A 23,167-nucleotide genomic window follows, 5' to 3' on the forward strand; every position below is an offset into this window, starting at 1 on the left:
AAAATTAGATAAATTGAAACTTTGACTTAGCAATTAAATTCAAAATGAAAATTTGATCCTAGAATTGGATCCACAAGTTTATGGGTAATCAGTGCATGTAATTAATTTTGAAATTTTATTAAAGTCAAAATGAAAATTTGATCCTAGAATTGGATCCACAAGTTTATAAGTAATCCGTGCATGTAATTAATTTTGAAATTTTATCAGGTTGACAAAGAATAGACTTTTCAGGGTTTGTTGACTTTGACTTAATTTTCTCTTTTTCCTAAATAAGATCATGCTTATGAAGTTGTTACTGTTAAGATCTAAGTTCATTTTGCCAAGGTTTCAACTATTGCTGAAGCTGAACAGGTTTTCGAGGATGTGATAGCAAATCATAAAATTGTTGTTGATTTTATGACTAAACCTGATTTTGGAAAAGGGTATGCCAAGAGTAGTCTTATTCTTCTTCTTTTTCTTCCTTTTTTTTAGGATTTAAATGAGTTTGTCCATTATAAATAGCAGACGTCTAGGTTGAAATGAGTTTTCACAGTTAATGGATTTGACAAAAGGATAAATAGCAGACGTCTAGGTTGAAATGAGTTTTCACAGTTAATGGATTTGACAAAAGGTATATGTATATAATGTGTATACGCTTTGTAAACACATGCATAATTATGTACATATGTGTTTATGATGTGTATAACATCATATCTTCAAATCACATGTTATCAGTATCGTTATAAGATAAGTTAGCTCTATTAAATGTTTTAAAATATATTCACAACTATATCTAAAAGAGGTACATTAGTTAACCAACATAACAAATTATAAATGAAATGACTCAAAAAGTATTTATGTAATTGGAGTAGTTATCTTAAGTTAGGTGCACAAAAAGTTACCGTAAAAAATGAAGTTCAAAATTTTTTTAAGAAAATTTACTTTTAACATATGTGAGTCGAGGGTTTTTCGGAAATAGCCGTCCTACCTTGGTAGGAGTAAGATCTGCGTACACTCTACCCTCCCCAGACCCCACGTTATGGGATTTCACTGGGTTGTTGTTGTACTTTTAACATATGCCACGTGACCTCGTACTTTAAAAAAGGAATTGAATTCCAATATGTTGTTAGTATCTTCAAGCATGCTACTGGTTTGCTCAAAATTAGGGGCGGGCATAAAATCGAATAAATCAGCCGAGCCGATTTTTTTTTTCTTGGTTTGTTTGGTTGTTTTACCGTTTTTTAATTTATAAATTCGGTAATTGATTCGGTGATCAGTTTTTAAGCCTCGATTTTTAATTTAACCGAGAAATCGAATATATTTTTAAAATGAGTTTTAGGTAACTGGTCTATATTTTACTATTTTACTACTATTAATAGAAGCGAATCGAGAGGAGCTTCCCGTTCATAGTAATTGACTAATTCGCCCTTCTGCTTGGGGTACTTTTGTAATTACTGATTTTTGCTGCCGAGTTGTATTGCACTGTTTGGTTTTGGGACTTGGATTTTTCATTGTGTTGATCGAATAACCAAGAATGTTTGCTCTAATTCTCATTACACCCTTATGCTGAATTGATTGAGTTGTAAAAATCACACTTTACCCCTCCTTTTGCACTTTTTTACAATAAACGCATTTGTACACTTCTGTAAATTCAATGAATACTTAGCCTTCTTTCAATGCCCAAAAAGGCATTACAGCTGCTGATGTCACATGAAAGTGACACATGCTCTCATAAATTCACAAGTGTCAGGTTTATGCTATCAAATTTATTTTCTTTCTTATTCTTAAACGTAAACTTTAAGAATAAACGTAAACTTCATAAGTTGTACTCCATCTGTCAATGATAACGATCCGGCTTCCCTTAATCAACATACTCAAGTTCACCATCACAAGACTCTGAGGCTATGGATGACATAATTCCTTATATTTCTTTCCCTTATGGCTTCTCTTCTTGTACCTACAAAACGAACAAACAAGATTAGTAGTAAAGTTCCTCACGTCACTCGTATTTGCACTCAAGCTTAGCACAATCTAGTGTCCTTCCGAAGTTGGCAATGAACCGCTCCCAAATCAATTCACAAAGCTGCTAATCTTTGTGGAAGAATTGATTCTTGTTAATTGAAAGACGGACGACTCAAAAACTAATGGAAAGAGCCAAAGAAGGTTCAACGATATTAAAACGAGAAAAACATGAAAGAATTGGTATGAAAAGAATTTGAACTCAAGAACTAGTTAACAACAAGTAAGGATTAATTACTAGTTGTTAATTAGCTAGGAGAATCAAAGAAAAGAGATTAGGAAAGATTCAAATTGTTTTGGCACTTAGAAAAATTTCTCTGATGGTGCGTTGCCCCTGCGTCGCAGGCTCGACTCGCAATTATACGCCTTTGAAAGTGTATGTCAGGTGCCTGATTTCTAAGTGAAATTTTACCCACGCGCGTTAGTCGTGCCACGCACGCACGTCTCTTGTACTCGGTTTTCTCGAACTTTGGGCTGAATTTTGCTGATGTATTAGGCCCACTCAACTTAGGATCTTTCCTTTTTGGGCTAGAAAAATAACTTTTCAGAACTTTGGGAAACTTTTTGGATCAAACTTCTCTTTTAGGTTGTCTTCTTCCTTTGAAGATATGAAAATGCATATGTACACTGAGAACAATGAATTTTCAAATTACCTTCAAATCACCTTGTTTTCCCACCAAATTACATATCTAGATTCCCCTTGATGTGTAGAACAAAACCCAATAGGAATTAGACCTCAATTTAACCTCAATCACCAAGACCCATTTGGAGTTCTTCAAAAAACTTGAAGGTCTTCAATGGCGATTTTCTAAAACACTCTCAAATTCGAGATCTAGATGGATTTGACCACAAGGAACTTGATTCTAACTTCAAATCCACCAAACAACAACAATTTTTCTATTTTTTTTTTCGAAATTTCTACTTTTTTTTTTAGTTCAACCAAGGATTGAAGAATTGATAGAACAACTCCTCAACCTTGCTCTGATACCAAATGATAATGATCGGCTTGTGAAAGACACGAATTCAAACAACAAATGCGCGGAAACTAAAATAACAAGAAAATGGGGGTGAGAATTGAAGAAATTGGGATGAGAAAAGAGGGATAGAAGCAAGACCCAATTAGGATTGGATTTATGGGCAAACTTGGATATATGCAATTCAATCCCTCCCAATTGAATTCAACCTAAGAGAACCTAAACTATTTGAAATCAAGGCAAGAGAAATTCAATTGATATTCACAAATGAACAACTCTTCATGACATCAATGAAAAATGGGTTCAAAAGCCAACAATGGAATCACACTCCACCAACTAAGTCTAAAACTAAGGCAAGTAAGCCAAACAAACTATGATACTCATATCAATTCCCAATTCATCATAATCTGGTCTAATGAAATAACTAAGTGTAGTATTTATACTACAGAAAAGGGCCAAATATACCCCTGTACTATGAAAAAAGATTTAAATATAGCCTTCGTTATACTTTGGGTCCAAAGATACCCTTGCCGTTATGCTGTTGGTTCAAATATATCCCTCCTCCATTAAGTTTATCCAAGGTAGACATCCAATCTTACGTGGCACTGATATTTGATGAGGTGGATTCCACGTGGCATGCCACCTCAGCGCACCTAACCCATTTACCTCTCCCCTTTATTTGTTCTACTAGCACTAAAATTTTCTTCCCCTCTACCACCATTACCGCCACCATGACCACCTCTTCAAATTCCAAGCAGATCCGCCTTCAATAGGCTTTGAATAAGCAAACTGAGTGTTGTTTTTTCCCCTCAAATTGCAAAGTGGATCACATTTTGAGATGTTAAACACAATGTTTTTACTATATACCCTACGTAGGGATTGAGACTTAGTAAAATTGCATTATGTTATTGTTTATCATTCGATTTTTTAGCTTAGTTTGGGCAGTCCAAAAAGGACTTATCACTGAAGTATAAATTACTATTCTGATTGCCAACGACAAACCAAAAGAAGCAGTAATTGCAGTTTGATTTTTTGCACATTTTTCTTTATAGGTGAAAGGAACGGTTTTTTCTGTAGATGCAAACGAAGCTCTAGTTGACATCACTTAAAAATCAACTGCATACTTGCCTATAAGAGAGGATTCACTTCACACCATCAAACATGTAGAGGAAGCCGGAATATTTCCTGGCTTATTCAAAGCCAGTTGGAGGCGGATCTGCTTGGAATTTGAAGAGGTAGTCATGATGGCGGTAATGGTGGTGGAGGGAAAGGAAATTTTAGTGGTAGTAGAACAAATAGATGAGAGGGGTAAAATGGGTTAGGTGCGCTGAGATGGCATGCCACGTGACATCCCCCTAATCAAATATCAGTGCCACGTAGGATTGGATGTCCACCTTGGACAAACTTAACGGAGCAAGGGTATATTTGAACCAATAGTATAAAAGCAGGGGTATCTTTAGACCCAAAGTATAACGAAGGGTATATTTATACCTTTTCTCATAGTACAGGGGTATATTTTGGTCCTTTTCCGAATACCCTATCCTAAAGAAGACTAAATAAGTTATTACAAAAATACCCTTAATAAAGTAAGGGTCTTGTTTGGTAGTCTTCTTTAGGGATGATGACTTGAATTTCGAGAATAGCCTTTTTGCATGGCTAGCCACCGTCGTCCCATCCATCTTATCTTCACTCCACACGACCAAGCAATCATCCATACGTCACACGCTCGATTTGAGTCATGTGTGCTCCTCAGGATCGTATCAATCCGTCCCATTTATATGAAGATGTTTGACTTGACACGAAATTTAAGAAACAAAAGGAAGACTTTTGAAACTTGTGGTATAAAACAAACTATAGAAATTTGTGTGGCTAGAAATCATTTCACTAGGGTAAAAAGGTAAGTTTAAAGTTGAATCATTACTAAATATAGAAAGATGCTATTCCTTTTTAGACTGACTAAAAAAAAATTCATATAATTAGTGTAACACCTAAGACCTTTAACTTAAGCTTTGACCATGATTCTACACTTAGAAAACTAGATAAAGAATATGGGAATTGAAAATTTCTTTACAGTTGTTAGATGGGAATTTATGCCCCAGAATAGGGACTGTATTTCAGTATACGACCCGTATTTCAAATCGTAATGTGACATCTAAATCACTGTGCATTCTGGAAATTGGCTCAGGAAATTTCATAGTTAAATACGGCCCGTATTTGGTGGTCGTATTTGGTAAGGAGTTTGTGCTAGGGATGGGCGTTCGGTTCTTTGGTTTGGTTTTTTCAAAGTTCGATTCGGTTTTTCGGTTTCAATTTTTTGAAAGTGGATACCGAACACCGCATTGAATTAGTTCGGTTCGGTTCAGTTTTTTGAAGTTTGATTCGGTTCGGTCCGGTTTCGATTTTTCTAATTCGGTTTTTTTTCAGCATGGGCCTAAAATGGGCTAATTTCTGCTTGTAAAATTAAGGATGGGCGTTTTATCACATTTAAGAATGAATACTGAAAAATTTGAACACGTGATGTAATCTTTTGTATTATGGATGTCAAGCTGATCATTAAACTGACTGCAATTCATCAGTTCATTAAACTGAGGACAGAGGAAGTGAGGAAATGAAGTTAGGGCTTAAGTTAAGTGAATGAAATTAGGGTGGGTGTATACTTTATAGGGATGGGCTTGGATACATTAATTTGGGCCTGAGAGATTGGACTGAGTGTTGTAAAAAAATTGCATTAATGTAGTAAATCTTACAAAAAAATAGTAGATCTTCGGTTAAACTGAAATACCGAAGAACCGTTGATCCGGAACCGAAGACCGAACTGAAACACCGGATTTGTTATAAAAAAAAAACGAAACCAAAAAATCAAAACCGAAAAACCAAATTAATTCGGTTTGGTCCGGTTTTTTTATTTTCGGTGTTTATGCCGAGCCCTAGTTTGTGCAGTGTTCTGTCCGTTGAACATGCTTAATTACGGTCCAGGTTTACGAACCGTATTTTTGGTCCGTATTTCTCAGCTTGCACCAGAACCTATAAATACTTAGTTTCAGTTCTAATTTTATTTTTACAAGTTTCTAAAACCCTAGCATGACTAATTTCTCTTCTCCAACCCCAAGAACTCTAAGGTAAGCAAGTTATACCCATACCAATTAAATTCTATCATGTATTTAGATAATCTAAGATATAATTCATTGTTCTTAACCTAGGGTTTTCATGAAAACCCACAGATAAGGTTTGAGACACAAGCTTTTGGGTTCTTCTCAGAATTCAGACATTTGGATTGAGGATTGTGAAAAAAATAAGGTATGTGAGGCTAACTATCTACGTTAGGGAATATTCATGATTCTCTCTACGCTTTATTCTTCATACTTATCAGTGAATTGACTCAGAATACAGTTTAGCCCCAGTTTCTTGAATAGTTGTAGAACTGTTATCTTCCAGGCTTATAGTTTCAGAATTCGTTCATGGTGATTAATTTGAATATCATGAACCCAGTATGTAATCAATATAGACTTGTGAATTGTATCTCATGAGTCTCGGTATGAATACTTAGAATTATTATGAATAGTTACCAATTTCATCTTCAAAACAAGTATCATGTTATCGGTATATCTCAGTCTCAATGCTTGTTATTGAATACCTGTATTAGGGCATCAGGCCCACAAATATGGACCTAAGGTCACAGATTATGTATACGTATACTTAGGCATCATGACACAGATGTTGCATGCATATTATTATTATTAGACCTAAGGTCACAGACAGTAAACAAGTTATTCATTATTCAGGACAGGGAGTATCCATATCTTTACTTCTTTGTTTCAGTTCAATTATCAGCACTTCAGTTTCGTTTCAGTTCAACTTATTATTTCAATCAGTTGCTTTACATACCAGTACAATTCCAGTGTATTGACGTCCCATTTGCTCGGGGCCTGCATGTTATATCCCGTATTTTGCACATTCGGATAATTTGAGACAATTGTGATTAGTAAGAGATAAGGCAACATTTTTGATCTTATCTAATACATAAGTTGTTCATGGGAATATTGATGCGGAAATATTGAGGAAGGCCAAGGGTAAAATTGGAAATTTGGAAAATAGTTTCATGAATCACCAAAAAAATTAGTCATGAATAATTGGGCTTGGAAAACAAAAAAAAAAAAAGGCCCAAGGTGGCCGGCCATAAGGGGAATGGGCCAAGGCCCATGTAAGGGCCAAATTAAGTAAATAAAAAGGAGAAAAGTCCACCATTATTCATCATTCAAGAACCTTCAAGAAAAAGAAATTGAGAGCCAAGAACAAGGGGCCTTTCGGCTAAGGAAAGAAAAAAAAAATCTTGAAGCCATTAATCTTGATCCAAAAATTTATTTCTTCTAGTATTCCTACTAATTCAAAGGTCCTCTTTAACGTGGTATAATTATTGAAGCAAGAAAACTACTCTTGGTGGCAAGTTCAAAAATTCTAGTCAAGTGGAAAGTTGAGGAAAAAGGTAAGAATTCATATTCTTTTATATGTTATGGAAGGTTTATATATGTTGTAGTAAGTAGAATTGAATGAAAATCATGGAAATAGTGTGTGTTGTGTGTGGCCGTGTGGGTGTGTGTGTTGAATGGTGGTCGTGTGGTTGTTGAATGGTGGAGGAGAGGTGAATTAATTTTATTTAATATGTTAGTTGTGTTGTTGTGGACTCTATGACGCCAATGAAAGACTAATGGTTCAAGTTGACATGGAAATTGGTTGTAGGTTGTTGTAGGAAATTATGTGATTTTAATATGGTTTTACGTAGTTGTGAGAATGAAGTTGCTAAAGTATGAATTGTTGTTGTAGTTTATGAATTTGAAAGAAGAAAATGTGTTGTTGTAGCTTTTGTTGCATTTGTAGAGTTTCGGGTGGAATGGAGTTTGGTTGAATCGTTTTGAATGTTGTGCGAGTTACTAATGTTAGAATATGTTCCAAATCGATTGTTGGTATTGTTGAAATGATTGTTGGTATGGTTGTTGATAAGTTTGGCCGAGTTGAATTCTCGGGGTTGTTGTATTTACAAGGTAGATGCTGCCGAAATTTCTGTAGACAAGTACTAGTTAGAATTGAATTTCTAAGTACTTGTAGCTAACGTTTGGTAATTAATGACGTTATTGTAGATCTTGGGGAGCCCGCGACTCGAGTTGGAATTAGCTTAGGAGGCGAGCGAGGTATGTAAGGCTTAACCTTTTCTTCTTTGGCACGATCCTTATGAAATAAGTATATGACGTATATGTATGACTTCAGAAAGATCCTTATTCCTAGAGCCACTAGGATGGCTAACGTTCTTGACTTCCCATAAGTTGTTCCGTATGGTTTTGATATGTATCCATGATGTCCGATGATGTGAATCTATGATGTCCGAAGTTTGGCCAATATGTTTCTGAATAGTATTTGAGAGACAAATGATATGACTATAGTTTTGACCTTCCAAATGTTAACACATTCGATTATTCCCTCGAGCCTTTGATATGTTTTGATACATACATAAGATTCCAAGAGTTCTATTTGATTTGATCCATAACGATATCCAAAAGATTTTTGACATGATTATGGTTTTGATTTTCCAAAAATGGCTTCTGAAACGCTTATAGAACGTTCTGTACTTCAAACGCTCGTAATTTTTTCATACTAGGTCGGATTGACCCGAAACTTGTTTCTGAGCTTTCAGGGGTCAATAAGTGTACTCATCCATCGAGTTTTGATTTATGTGCATTTAGTTTCTCACTACTCTGCTCGTGCATGTGTCATTACTTCTTTCGCCGAGTCCCGGGCCGGTATGTATCGTGCGTATGGTTCGCCGAGTCCCTCGCTTAGGGGCCGGGTTCTATATATATATTCCGGAGTATGATGTGTCCGGTTCCGGGATTCCGTGTATATGTGTCCGGTCCCCGGTTACCATGTATATGTTATGGAGTATGATGTTGTTATATCCCGTATTTTGCATATTCGGAAAATTTGAAATAATTCTGACTAGTAAGAGATAAGACAATATTTTGATCTTACTTAATATACAAGTTGTTCATGGAAAATATTGATGCGGAAATATGGAGGAAGGCTAAGGGCAAAATTGAAAATTTGAAAAATGGTTTCATGAATTACAAATATTAGACATAAGTAAGTGGGCTTGGAAAATTAAAAAAAAAAAAAAAAAAAAAGAAGCCCAAGTGTGGCCGGCCAAGGGATGGGCCAAGGCCCACTTGGGGATTTAATCCAAATAAATAAAAAGGATGACTACTACCATTTGTCATCTTATTTCAAGAACCTTCAAGAAAGAAAAACCTTGAGAGCAAAATAAAGGCCATTCAGCCAAGAGAAAAGAAAAGTTTTTTTTTTTTTGAAGCCTTCAATATTGATCCAAAAAAATATATTCTTCTACTATTCCTACTAATTCAATGGTCCTCTTTAACGTGGTATAATTATTGGAGCAAGAAAACTACTCTTTGTTGCAAGTTCAAAATTCTAGTCAAGTGGGAAATTAAGGAGAAAGGTAAGAATTGATCTTCTTTTATATATTAATGGAAAGTTGGGATTAATTTACCATGATTAGATTATTAAGTGGGGATTAAGATTTAATTTTTCATTAAACAAGTCACTAGTGCACTAAGTGGGCCCCACCAAGACATGTGGCCAAATTTAATTGGCTCAACCTTGAGTGGGACACTTGTCACTCCTAGGGTCTGTACATATAGTGAAAAATCTGTGCCCTAGATCTCATTTCATCTTCAACAACAAGCTAGAGAGAGAGAGAGAGAGCATAAGCCATGGCATTCGGCCATGGCTAGCAAAATTGGAGCTCAAATTTGTTGATCCAAAAATCAGATTTTCTAGGTATTTCAGCCCTTAGGAAGGTGATAATAACGTGGAAAAGTCATTTGGAGCAACAAGAACAAGTATTAGTTCATTTCACAAATTCTAGCTAAGTGAAGAAGTCAACTTGTTAAGGTAAGAGTTAATCATTTTTCTATGTGTTTGATGATGAAGTTGGACGTGTGGGGAATATGCAAATGTAAATTTTATGTGTGATATTATGTGTGTTGATGTTGGGGCATTGTTGTAACTTGTAAACATGAATTGAGTCTATGAAATTATGTATGTTAATGATGGAATGTCGTTGAAGCCGTAGGGGCTGTTTTATTTGAAAATGGTGGACTGATTTGAATCAATATTTTGGTTTTTGATATCATGGATTATGTGATGAGAATGAAGAAATTTAATAGTTAGAGTTGGAGTTAAATTTGTTGTGGGTTGTTGTGAGGATTATTGTGGTAATAATGTAGCTTACTTGCATATAAATAAATGATGTGGTGTCGTGTGGTTGCTGTTGTATTTCCCTGAAATTTGCTGAAAAGATTGCATGAAATAAGGTATAAGAAGTGTATATGGGCTGCTTGGTGTATTGTAAGTGTTCGTTAGAATTTCGGGCATCGTTATGTTATAGTTGGGGGGCTGTTTTGATATGTTGTTGTTCTTGTTGGAATAAAAGAATTGAAGATATGGTTGTGTCCATATGTTATTGTTGGTATTTCTGTGTCAACAGGAGAGCAATTGGAAATTTGGATAGGCAAATATATAGGGGAAATGCTGCCGAAATTTCTGTAGACAAGTGCTAGTTAGAATTGAATTTCTAAGTACTTGTAGCTAACGTTTGGTAATTAATGGCGTTATTGTAGATCTTGGAGAGCCCGAGACTTGAGTCGGGATTTGTTTAGCGAGCGATCGAGATATGTAAAGCTTACCTTTCCTTCTTTTGGCATGACCTTTATGAAATGAACCAATAACGTATATGTATGCTTCTAAAGAAAATCCTATTCTTAGAGCCACTAGGATGGCTAATATATTTGACTTCCATAAGCTATTCCATATGGCTTGATACGTATTTATGATGTTCGAAGATTCTAGTTGTTATGTTTCTGAATGTTGTTCGAAAGAAAATCGAGATGACTAAAGTCTTTGATGAATATTTTGATACGTAAATATGATCCTAAAGTCTCCATTTGATTTGATCCATAATGTTATTCGAAAGTTACCTAATATGAATGATACTTGAATTTCCAAATATGGCTTAGGAAATGTTTTTAGAAGGTTCTGTACTTCAAAAGCTCGCAACTTTCTTATTCTAATTCCGATTGACCCGAAACTTGTTTCTGAGCCTTCAGATGTCGGTAAATATATTTTTCCATCGAGTTTTGAAATTTATTTATTTATATGCATATGGTTTTCTCACTACTCCGCTCGTGCATACTACTATTACATCGTTCGCCGGGTCCCGGGCCGGTTTTGTTATCGTGTGCACTATGTTATATTCGACAGTATGATGTGTTACGGTTCCCGAGACCCTCGCCATAGGGCCGGGTACCGCTTATATACGGAGTTATGATGTGTTATGGCATATGATGTGTTATGATGTTGTGATATGTTACGATGATACGATATGTTCGGGATTGTACGGAGATTTGAAACCTTCTGGAGTATGATGTGTTGTGGCGCCAGCGTCGGAGTGGCGACCACATTCCTGAGCCCTATGCATGATTTTTATTTGCATGATTTATGTTTTCAAAAAAGGTTTTGATATACTAACTCTGTATCCATTTTCCGTACTTCTCACTTCAGTTATGATTTGGATTACTGTATTTCATGCTTTACATACTCAGTACCTATTTCGTACTGACCCCTTTCTTCGGGGGCTGCGTTTCATGCCCGCAGGTGCAGACGTTCGTTCTGGTGATCCACCAGTGTAGGATACATATTCTGCTACTTTGGAGTACTCCTTTGATCCGGAGCCCACATTTTTGGTATATATCTTTTGTTGTACATGTTTCTGTATATATGACTATTTGGGGTACGGCGGGGCCCTGTCCCGTCATATGTTTCTGTTGTGGTTTGTAGAGGCCTGTAGACATATATGTAGGTCATGGGTCGTGTTTGTTCGGTTATGTCGGTGACTTGTGCCTTAAGCGGTCCCGTTTGCTATTATGGCCGAAACGGCCCATATGTTTGTATATGTATGTATATTCGGGCGATGTGTATTCCGCCAGCCTGCCGGCTTTTGTATGATATTTCTGTTACAGGTGACCGCTTAAGACGACGTCTGTTCTCAGTATCTGTGCAAAATAACGTATGTTAAATATGAATAAGTCTTGGATATGTCGATTTGGTAAGTGAATGAGTATGGGTGTCCAGTTAGGGCACTAGTCACGGCCCACTGGGTTGGGTCGTGACAGATGTGTCCGGTTCCCGGGTTCTCGTGTATATTTGTCCGGTTCCCGGGGTACCGTGTATATGTTATGATGTGTTATGTGTGACGGAGATTACGGAGCAAACCTTTTGGAGTATGATGTGTGTGGCGCCAAAGTTGGGGTGGCGCCACGTTCCCCGGGTCCCGCAAAGGACCGGATACCGTTCTTGGCATGCATGGTTTGTGTTTCCAGTAAGTTGTTTTTATTATTTTGCATATCGTGCTTACTTTCTGTACTAATCATTTGTACTATTTATTCCACTCCTGATTCTGTTCATATTACTCTATGCTTTACATACTCAGTACATATTCCGTACTGACCCCCTTTTCTTCGGGGGCTGCGTTTCATGCCCGCAGGTACAGACGTCCGTGTGAGTGACCCGACAGCCTAGGCTATCTGTTCTGCTGCCTTGGAGTGCTCTCTTGTTCTGGAGCCCATATTTTGGTACAGACCCTTCCGTTGTATTTCTTTATGTATATATTCAGGGGTACGGCGGGGCCCTGTCCCGTCATATGATTCTGTTGTTTTCGTTAGAGGCCTGTAGACATATATGTGGGTCATGGGTCATTATTGTTCGGTTATGTCTGTGATTTGCATCTAAGCGGTCCTATTTGCTATGACAACCTTAACGACTTGTATGTATATATATACTTATGTATATGCTTTGGACGATATGTCCTACGACAACCTTGGTGGCTTCTGTATGATATGTTTGATATATGCGACCGCTTAGGACGACATATGTGCTTAATACCTGTATAATTTGATATATGCTGGATTTAGATAAATTAGGGATATGTCGATTTGGTAAGTAGGTGTGTATGGGTGTCCAGCTCGGGCACTAGTCACGGCCCGCGGGGTTGGGTTGTGACACTGCATCTCATGATACAGATACTGATATATAGGGTGCAGACGCAGCTCGCTAGGAGGCTTTCAGATTCAGCTAGTCAGTGGTGAGCCTCAGTTCTCCGAGACCCTATCTTTATCTTTATATTCAGTCAGTTAGCAGACAGTATTTCAGTATTAAGCCGGGGGCCTTGTCCCGGTAGTCAGTCAGTATTCTCTTATTCAGTAGAGGCTTCATAGATTACAGTCAGTCAGATATTTCAGTATTTTGTTGGATTATTGAGTTAGCCCTTTTGGCTACCACTTATGTTGCAGACTTTTAGTATTTCTTCTGCTCAGATATATTTCAGTCAGTTATTCTCACTCGATTAGCATGTGTTTATTATACTTAGATATCAGTATACCACATGTTGATCCAGCCTGCCAGTTGGTTCGCTCAGTCACATGCAGATAGGCACCGAGTGCCGTGTTACGCCTAGGCCATGGTTCAAGGCGTGACAAAGCTTGGTATCAGAGCCTAAGTTCAAGAGTCTTAGGGAGTCTATGAAGCAGTGTCTAGTGGAGTCTCGTTTATGTGTGTGTGTGTGTGTGCCACACATGTAAATAGTTGGCCACCAAGACATGCAAGATTGTTTAACTTCTTTCATACTCTAGATCGTGCAGTTAGAACAGTACCTCAGGAAAGTCTTGTAACTTTGCGAAATTATGTATTTCAGAAAAATTCCTGCCAAGAGAAAGTACACCAAAAGACTGCAGCTACTAGTTAGTAGGCTTTCACCGAAGTCGATCAAACTACAGATTCACAGGCTCGAGGGATGCGCACTAGGGCTCAGGATTCAGACGTCCCAGCTTAGGGGAACCCTCCAAGAGTTGTGCCCTCAACTGCACTTCCCCAAGCGCCAGCTCAGACTCCCCGCTCTTCTGAGACGGGTGTTGGCGGAGCTATTCAGTTGCTTACTCAGTTGGTAGTTGCTCAAGCCCAGCGTCAGGGGTCATCAAGGTCCAGCTCGAGGACCCAGGAATTTTTGCGCATGAAGCCCAAGGAGTTCACAGGAACAGGCCCAGTTGCAGACCCTCAGAATTTTATCGATGAGTTACAGAAGATTTTCAAGGTCATGCAAGCTACAAACAGGGAAGCAGTGGAGTCTGGTACCTTCCAACTCAAGGATGTGGTTCACTTATGGTATCAGTCATGAGAGATGTCCTGCAGTGAAGATACTTCTCATGTTATTTGTGAGGAGTTTGAGACCGCCTTCATTGACCATTTTCTGCTAGAGGAAGCTAAAGCCTAGCAATTTGAGCGCTTGAGACAGGATGGCATAAGTGTGACCGAATATTATGTCAAGTTCTCATCACTGGCCAGGTATGCTCCTCACATGGTCAAAGTTATGAGAGCCCGAGTCCGACACTTTGTGTTGGGACTCAGTCCAGAGATTTATGGTCCTGCAAAGATAGCGGCTCAGAACAAAGACATGACCATCACTAAGATGTTGACTTTTGTGAAAGAGAATGAAGATTATACTAAAGCAGCAGAGGTGAGACAGAAAGAACAAGACAGAGAGTTCGCAAAAAGGGCCAAGTCCAGTGGCCATTTCAGTTAGGGATGTGGTGGCAGACCATTTCATAAAGGTAAATCAGCAAGACCTGCCCCATCTACAGCCAGTGCCCCAGTCCCGAAATTTAGGAATGACTAGAAGAACAGGAATTTTGGATCAGCAGGTTCCCAATCTCAGTCCAACGTGGGTAACAAGGATTTTCAGCACCCCGTCTGCAGTAAGTGCGACAAAAGGCATCCGGGAGTTTGTCGTTCAGGTATGGATGGTGTCTTCGGGTGTGGGCATCTAGGGAACTTCTTGAGAGACTGCCCATCAGCGAAGCAGGGCAGTGTAGCACAGTCCACTAGTTCAGTAGCCCCTCGTGCTTCTCAGGCCCAGTCAGGGCGTAGTGCGACTAAGTCTAGTAACACAGGCCGCATGCATGCTTTAGCCGGTCGTCAGGACACAGAGGCTCGTGCAAATGTAGTCACATGTATTCTATCAGTCTTCAGTTGCAGTGTTTTTGCCCTTATAGACCCAGGCTCTACTCTTTCTTTCGTAACCCCTTCCATTTCTAAAAAGTTTGGGGTAGAACCCGAAAAGTTGCATGAACCTTACGAAGTGTCTATTCCAGTTGGAGAATCAGTTTTAGCCAGACGCATCTATAGGGTTGTCCAGTCAGAGTTTATCATCGTCTTACCACAGCAGATCTAGCAGAACTAAAAATGGTAGACTTTGATGTAATCACGGGCATGGATTATTTAGCATCCTGTTATGCCACAGTAGATTGTAGAGCCAAAATAGTTCAGTTCAGATTTCCTAATGAGCCAGTCTTAGAGTGGAGTGGTGATTCAGTAACACCCAGGGGTAGATTTATTTCTTATCTTAGAGACAAAAAGATGATATCCAAAGGGTATATTTACCACTTAGTTCGAGTCAGGGATGCAAATGCCCAGACTTTGACTCTCCAGTCAGTACCAGTTGTCAGTGAGTTTCCAGATGGTCTACCCGGAGTCCCTCCCGATAGGGAAATTGACTTTGAGATTGACCAACTTCCCGGCACTAAGCCGATATCTATTCCACCGTATAGAATGGCCCCAGCAGAGTTAAAAGAGTTAAAAGTCCAGTTGAAGGATCTTCTTGATAAGGGATTTATAAGGCCAAATGTCTCACCTTGGGGGGCACCGGTCTTGTTTGTCCGAAAAAAAGATGGTTCCTTACGTATGTGCATAGACTATCGCCAGTTGAACAAAGTCACCATTAAGAATAAGTATCCTTTTCCCAGAATAGACAATTTATTTAATCAACTTCAAGGTGCTCAGTGTTATTCTAAGATTGACCTCATATCAGGCTACCATCAGCTAAAGGTTAAGGGAGTTGATATCCCGAAAACCGCTTTCAGAACCTGTTTGGTCATTTTGAGTTTTCTTGTCATGTCCTTTGGGTTGACGAATGCACCAACAACTTTTATGGATCTTATAAACAGGGTCTTCAAGCCGCATCTTGATTTGTTTGTCATTATATTTATTAATGATATTCTGATATACTACCGTAGTGAGGCTGACCATGCAGAACGACTCAGAATAGTGTTGCAAACACTCAAGGATCGCGAACTTTATGCAAAATTCTCAAAGTGTGAGTTTTGGCTAAAGTCAGTGGCATTCTTAGGCCACGTAATTTCAGGAGAGGGTGTTAAAGTCGATTCTCAGAAAATTGACGCTGTTAAGAATTAGCCCAGACCCACATTAGTATCAGAATTTTCTTGGGTCTGGCAGGCTACTACAGGCGTTTTGTAGAGCGGTTTTCCTCAATCTCAGCTCTGTTGACTAAGTTGACTCATAAAAGAGGTTAAGTTTCAGTGGTCCGATGCATGCGAGAGAGTTTCGAAGATTTGAAGAAAACGGTTGACTTCTGTTCCAGTTTTGACGCTACCAAAGGGAATCGAAGGGTTCGTAGTCTATTGTGACGCTTCAGGAGTTGGTCTCGGTTGTGTTTTAATGCAGCATGGTAAGGTTATAGCTTACGCATCTAGACAGCTTAAAGTTCATGAAAAGAATTATCTGACTCATGATCTAGAATTGGCAGCAGTAGTCTTTGCAATGAAGATATGGCGTCACTATTTCTCCTTAACATATATATACGTAATTTTCCTTTAAAAATACCCATGTCCCAAAATTTGACACGCCCCGACCCAAAAAATATAATCAACCCCACCCAAATATACCCATCTACGTGTTCTAAAAACTCAGTCGATATTTTCGAGTGTGAGAGCTGTGTATCAATGGCGATGGGTATATTTTCTCTGAACTAGGTCGACTTTGTAACGGTCGTTATCACATTGTGAACTCTATGCATAAGATTTTGTTTCTCTGAGCTTAATCCTTGCAGCAAGTATACGTGTTCCCTTTATTCTTATGATATTATTGTAATTCTATTCCTCAATTTCGTTCCTTGCGAATTACTTAACAACTGAAGTATTCTTCCAGTGTACTAGGCAAGGAAGGATCACTTAGATGAATGATCTGCTATATGGTTTTAGGTATTTGGCATAATGGCGATTATTATCTCCGTTAAGAAGAAATCTTATTTTTTCAGTATTTGATATGCTTTGCTATGCCACTAGCTCACTGCTCCACTGATTTTTCCCTCATGTTTGACTCTGAATGTAAAATCAAGTATTCTGATGGTTGATTAATCATCTCTGAGACATAACTGCTGAAAAATAACAGTGCATATATAGCATTTGGTTTTGAAAAAGTTAAATTCGAAAATATCGACTGAGTTTTGAGAACGCGTAGATGGGTATATTTAGGTGGGGCTGATTATATTTTTTGGGTAGGGGCATGGATATTTTTAATTAAATGGTTAATTTTAGTTGAATTTGGGATTTCCATCCACTTAAGGGTACAACTATACACTTTTTATTAATGGGAGGGATATATTTGACTACTTACGCTAACAAAGGACAAAGTTGACTAATAAACTAAAGTAGAGGGTATATTCGACTCTTTCCCCTTATTTCTAATCACTGAGGTTAGGTATGTTTATAAGGTTGTAATTTGACATATGAAAGTAAATTATTTGATCCCTCACAGTATATATTCAGTAAATAATTCATTTGTTCAACTATCGCTAAAAATATATTTTAACGTAACACATGATTTCCTTTTATCTTTACTTCTAGTAAACTGAAAGGATGAAATTTTTTCTTTATTAAAATAATAGCCAAAAATTACTTAATACTCCTCTGTCTCACTTTTAAGTGTCTTATTTTTCTTTTTGGTATGTCTCAACATCTTTTTCTATATTTAATAAGTTAACAATTTAAATATCTTACCCGACAAATTTATAGCCACACGATTCAAATGACATTTTAATACATTATATACATCCTTAATTTAGGACCACAAGATTCAAAAGTCTCTCTTTATCTCTTAAACTTCGTGTCTAGTCAAACTAAAACACCTAAATTGGGACAGAGTGAGTAGCTTTTAAAACACAAAAGGGCCAAATATACCCCTGTACTATCGGAAAAGGGCCAAATATACCCCTTGTTATAATTTGGATCCAAATATACCCCTGCCGTTATGCTATTGGTTCAAATATACCCTCCTCTGTTAAAGTTGTCCTAGGTGATGGAGGAGAAAGAAATTTTAGTGGTGGAAGAATAAATAGAGAGGAGTAAAATGGGTTAGAGGTGTTGAGGTGTCATGCCACGTGCCATCCACATCATTAAATGTCAGTGTCACGTGGGATTGGATATCCACCTTGGACAACTTTAACGAAAAAGGGATATATTTGAACCAATAGTATAACGAAAGGTATATTTAGCCATTTTCCACTTTTAAAATTGTATCTATAATAACAGGTGGAGTACTATTAAAAGTGGCTACTACTCCCTTCGTTTTAATTTACGTGAACCTCTTTGACTGGGCACGACATTCAAAAAAGAGTGAAGAGTTTTGAAACTTGTGATTCAAAATCTTAAATATTTGTGTGGCTGTAAATCATTGCATAAAGTCAATTTATTTCCAAGTTAGCAAAGAGGTCATTCATTTTGACACGGACTAAAAATAAAATCCAAAACAGAGGGAGTATTATTTACCTATCAGCCCAAAACTTTGCTTCTTTTACACTAAAGTAAAGTGAATGTATAGATATTGTTTAGGGTTCCACTTAAATCCCATTAACTGGGAGTCTCTGCCGCCCGCCGCCTTCCTCTTCGTCAGGTAAGTTTCATCTTTTTGTCTGTCTTTTTTGCCCAAAAGAAATAATTTAAAGTCTAAGAAAAATCTGTTGAAATTCTTAAACTTGAAAAGAACTCAACTTTACACACCATAATTGAATCGAGATTTCTACTTCTTGAAAACGTGGTTTTGGTTATTATTCTCATTTCTCTTTATATGAAGTTGTTGAACTGCATATTGTTTGGCCATAGAAACCAAATATTTCACTTTATTTGGAATTTATCAAGTTGGAGTTGAAGATGGACTTGTGTGTTTGGTTATTCTTTTTGCAAATAATATTTTATTGTCTTGAATTTACTGTGGGTCGATTGGTAGCTGGTTAGAGTTATGCGGCTATTAGTAATACTTGGATTAGTTAGGAGGGAATTTATGTGTTATTTTATGCACGACTTGGTTATTCATGTAATAGCTATTCCACCTTTAAAATAGACATAGATTCCCTCATAACTTATACATGTATTAGTTATGCGGGTTTCTAAATTGCAAACCAAACCTCGTACTAATTTTATACATGACTACAAAACAAAGTATTACTTATGTAGATTTTAATATATGAATAACTTACTCCTAACCGGCTACCAAACGACCCTGAAAGTGAAAAAAAAAAAAAGTGAAAACAGGGTTTTAGGTGTTTTCAAAATTCCAAATACAACTTGGCCAAACGCTGATTTTCAAATAAAGTGAATTTGTTTTCTGAAAAGTGAATAATTCTCATGGCCAAACGGGTCCTTAGACAAAAATAAATATTTCAAAATCACTTATTTCTGCATGTTGAAGCCATGAAGTTTTCAGCTTTTATGTATGTATTTTCTCTGTTATTCTTTTTGCTTCTTAGGAGAGGATAATTTTTTTTTTTTTGATTGATGAGAAGATATTGATTAAGGCTTACTCATGCTTGTAAGCTTACTTTAGGTCCGATATCTGTTATGAGTCTTTTAATTATGTTAGATATTTGTATGCCAGTAGAAAATGTAGAGAAATTCTATTGTCAGAGAATCTAAATAGGCATGGATGGTGAGGATTCATATAACCGGCCCCAAGTGGCTTGGAATTCAAAATTGATTAAGGCTTAGTCATGCTTTGTGTTTGTATATTTGCGTGGCCTCAATTTTGAATTGAACTTTCAAACTAGAAACGGAAGATCTCTGGTTCTTAGTACAATTTTCTGATGAAGATGTTCCTTTTTTTTTTTCTTTTCTATAAGGAAGTGAAAAGGAAGCATAAAGTTAAATCACGGTTTTCTCCTTTTTATCTCAAGCTGTTGTCTAAGGAAAGATAGAAGAAATTAATTAATGGGGATTCTAAAATGTAGTGAAGTTTTATCTTGGTTTAGATCAATTTTGTTCAAGAGCTGCACTTATTTGTACTTCTTCTATCCTTGGACTAAAGGTTAACTGAAAAATAAAAAGCTGTTCGTCATGGCTTTAAAAAAGGATTCCACCATTATGTTTCCTTTCCACTTATATTTGAAGCCATAGAATTGAGATTACCCGAATTAAATTTCCCAGTAGCTTGTTCTCACTTTTCGGCATTGTAGCTTCTACGGTAATTTGGTGCCATGTCAGGTAAAAAATCTTCTATCCACCGGATGTGACTGTAGACCTTGACTTTGCAATATATTACATACACTTTTGGGTGTTTTTGGTAACTTTAAATTGTCTTTTTTTGTTTGCTTTGGTAACTTTAAATTGTTGATGCATATTTCATAGTCTTTTGGTCTGCTTATTGCTGTCTTGTCTGTGTCTCTTACCAGCCATGGCACAAGAAATGGGCATGTTTACAGTGCATCATACAGTTGGAAATGTTTTATGTTGCAAATGTGGTATAAGTATGCAACCAAATGCTGCGAATATGTGTGCCAACTGCTTGAGGTCTGAAGTTGACATAACAGAAGGTCTCCAGAAGCATGTTATCATATGCCATTGCCCTGAATGTGATAGATATTTGCAGCCTCCGAGGACTTGGATTAAAGCCCAATTAGAATCAAAGGAGCTATTGACATTCTGTGTGAAGAGGTTGAAGAATTTGAATAAAATTCGTTTAGTGCAGGCAGAGTTCATTTGGACTGAACCTCACTCCAAGCGAATCAAAGTCAAGTTGAAGGTTCAGAAAGAGGTTCTTCATGGAGCTATCCTTGAGCAGGCTTACACAGTTGAATATGTTGTCCAAGACCAAATGTGTGAAGCTTGTACTAGGGTTCAAGCTAATCCTGATCAGTGGGTGGCTGCAGTGCAACTAAGACAGCATGTTTCTCACAGGCGAACCTTCTTCTATTTGGAACAGCTTATTCTTAAGCATGATGCTGCTGCTCGTGCTATAATGATTAAGCAAATGGATCAAGGAATTGATATGTTCTTCTCTAATCGGAGTCATGCTGTAAAATTTGTGGAGTTCATATCTAAAGTTGTTCCCAGTCGTAGCCGTAATGACAAACAACTAGTGTCTCATGATGTTAAGAGCAGCCTTTACAACTATAAGTATACTTTTTCAGTTGAAATTTGCCCAGTTTGTCGTGAGGACCTGATTTGTCTTCCACCAAAAGTTGCAAATAGTTTGGGGAATCTAGGGCCACTTGTGATCTGCACCAAGGTGAGTAACAACATTGCTTTACTTGACCCATTTACTCTCAGGAACTGTTTTCTGGATGCGGAACAGTATTGGAGGTCGTCTTTTAAGTCCCTACTTTCTAGTAGGCAACTTGTGGAATATATAGTTCTAGATGTTGAGGCTGTTTCTTCTGCGGTGAATATTGGTGGATCTAAGTATACTTTGGCAGATGCCCAAGTAGCTCGTGTGTCTGATTTTGGGAAGAATGATACAATTTTCAACGTACGAACCCATCTCGGGCATCTTCTAAATCCTGGGGATTATGCACTTGGGTATGACTTATATGCTGCTAATAGTAATGACAGTGAGCTGGACAAGTATAAAGGCTTTGTTCTCCCAGATGTGATACTGGTTAAGAAGAGCTATGAAGAAAAATGGCAGAAGAAGCGTGGGAAGTCTCGTTCATGGAAGCTGAAATCTCTCAATATGGAGATTGATGAAAATGTAAAGGGTAGAGATCATGAAGAGAAGAATAGCTCTGAGTATGAACAATTCTTGAGAGATTTAGAGGAGAATCCAGATTTGAGATTCAACATATCCCTTTATCGCAACAAGGAGTATCAGCCATCAGAAATGGCATCTGTGACTGATGGCGATGATGCCCCCCCTTCTGTCCCGTTGGAGGAATTGTTAGCTGATCTTGATTTAAGTGAGGTGGAAGCTGACGACAATGATAGCATGATGGAGTGAGTCGAATACTTGAACATGCACTTACTTTATTGGACACTGAAATCTTAGATGAATTTCACATGTGAGACCTGCTGCTGCTCACCCTTTGCCCTTTTCTACAGTATTTACATGCTGCTGCTGCACCCGTTGCCCTTTTCTACAGTATTTATGATTTCCTGCTTTTCGTGGTTTGTTATTCTTTGTAAAGCGCAAAGAATCAGTTTTGTTTGGAGTAATCAGGTCCCGATCCTGCAGTTGTGATAGTGCTCATACATGTTTCTTCCTGTTTTATTCAGTTTGATTGTAAACACACATACAGGGACAACCATGTTTTCCTGAGTAACAGTGAAGCCACTGCTTCTTGATAGAAGAACACGTTTTTAAAAGTCGGAAAAATGCAGTCATAATTTTTTTTGTTCTTTTTATGATGTGGATCTATGGCGTGTTTAATGACTGTTCAATTATTTTTTAAAATCTTTTCGCTTTTGTATTGATGATGTTTAAAGCTTAACGTCAACACATGCGCGCGCGCACACACCTCGCTCTCCTCTATCTCATGCATCACATAGAGCCTCCCGGGGTGTCTCACAGTGAATGGAAGTATGGATGGTTGTGGCCATTTTTATTTGTCGGATACAAAGACTGTATCTTGCTTCTATAGTCTTAGAATAGAGGCCTATTCGGTAGTTTATTATATCCACTGGACAGAAATTGAGGGGTGAGATGAAGAGGAAGATTATATTTCAAAATGATTTTTACTAATACCTGAACATTAAAAGTAACGCAAAAGTAAAATCTAAATCTTGAAAATATTTGAACCTTAATTAAATAAAAGGATCATAACACTTTATTAATGACATGAAATTAAGATCAGATGGGGAAAGAATAGGGTGATTAACCATTTACATCTGAAAGGAAATATTTGACTCACTACGTGTTGCTATTATTTTCCTATTATGATTTTTGCCACAATTTCCAACTGAAAAAACTATCACATAACACTTTACAGGCATTATATAAAAGATAATAGCATTCAA

At 37.5% G+C, this 23,167-nt stretch overlaps 1 protein-coding gene across 1 annotated transcript; it reads left to right on the forward strand.

The window, feature by feature from the left end:
- The first annotated feature begins 18,683 nt into the window (after window positions 1-18,683).
- Window positions 18,684-22,568, forward strand: LOC132642668 (uncharacterized). Its single transcript, XM_060359748.1, has 2 exons — window positions 18,684-18,836; window positions 20,608-22,568. The coding sequence occupies exon 2, from the start codon at window positions 20,610-20,612 to the stop codon at window positions 22,149-22,151; it is 1,542 nt and encodes a 513-aa protein (XP_060215731.1). The 5' UTR covers window positions 18,684-18,836; window positions 20,608-20,609; the 3' UTR covers window positions 22,152-22,568.
- Window positions 22,569-23,167: the final 599 nt, after the last annotated feature.

The sequence above is a fragment of the Lycium barbarum genome, chromosome 1 (genome assembly GCF_019175385.1).
Source record: "Lycium barbarum isolate Lr01 chromosome 1, ASM1917538v2, whole genome shotgun sequence".
In the NCBI taxonomy this organism is placed as follows: domain Eukaryota; kingdom Viridiplantae; phylum Streptophyta; class Magnoliopsida; order Solanales; family Solanaceae; genus Lycium; species Lycium barbarum.

Excerpts from the sequence above, each read along its gene's own strand:
- LOC132642668 (XM_060359748.1), top strand. The coding sequence starts at position 20,610 with ATGGCACAAGAAATGGGCATGTTTACAGTGCATCATACAGTTGGAAAT.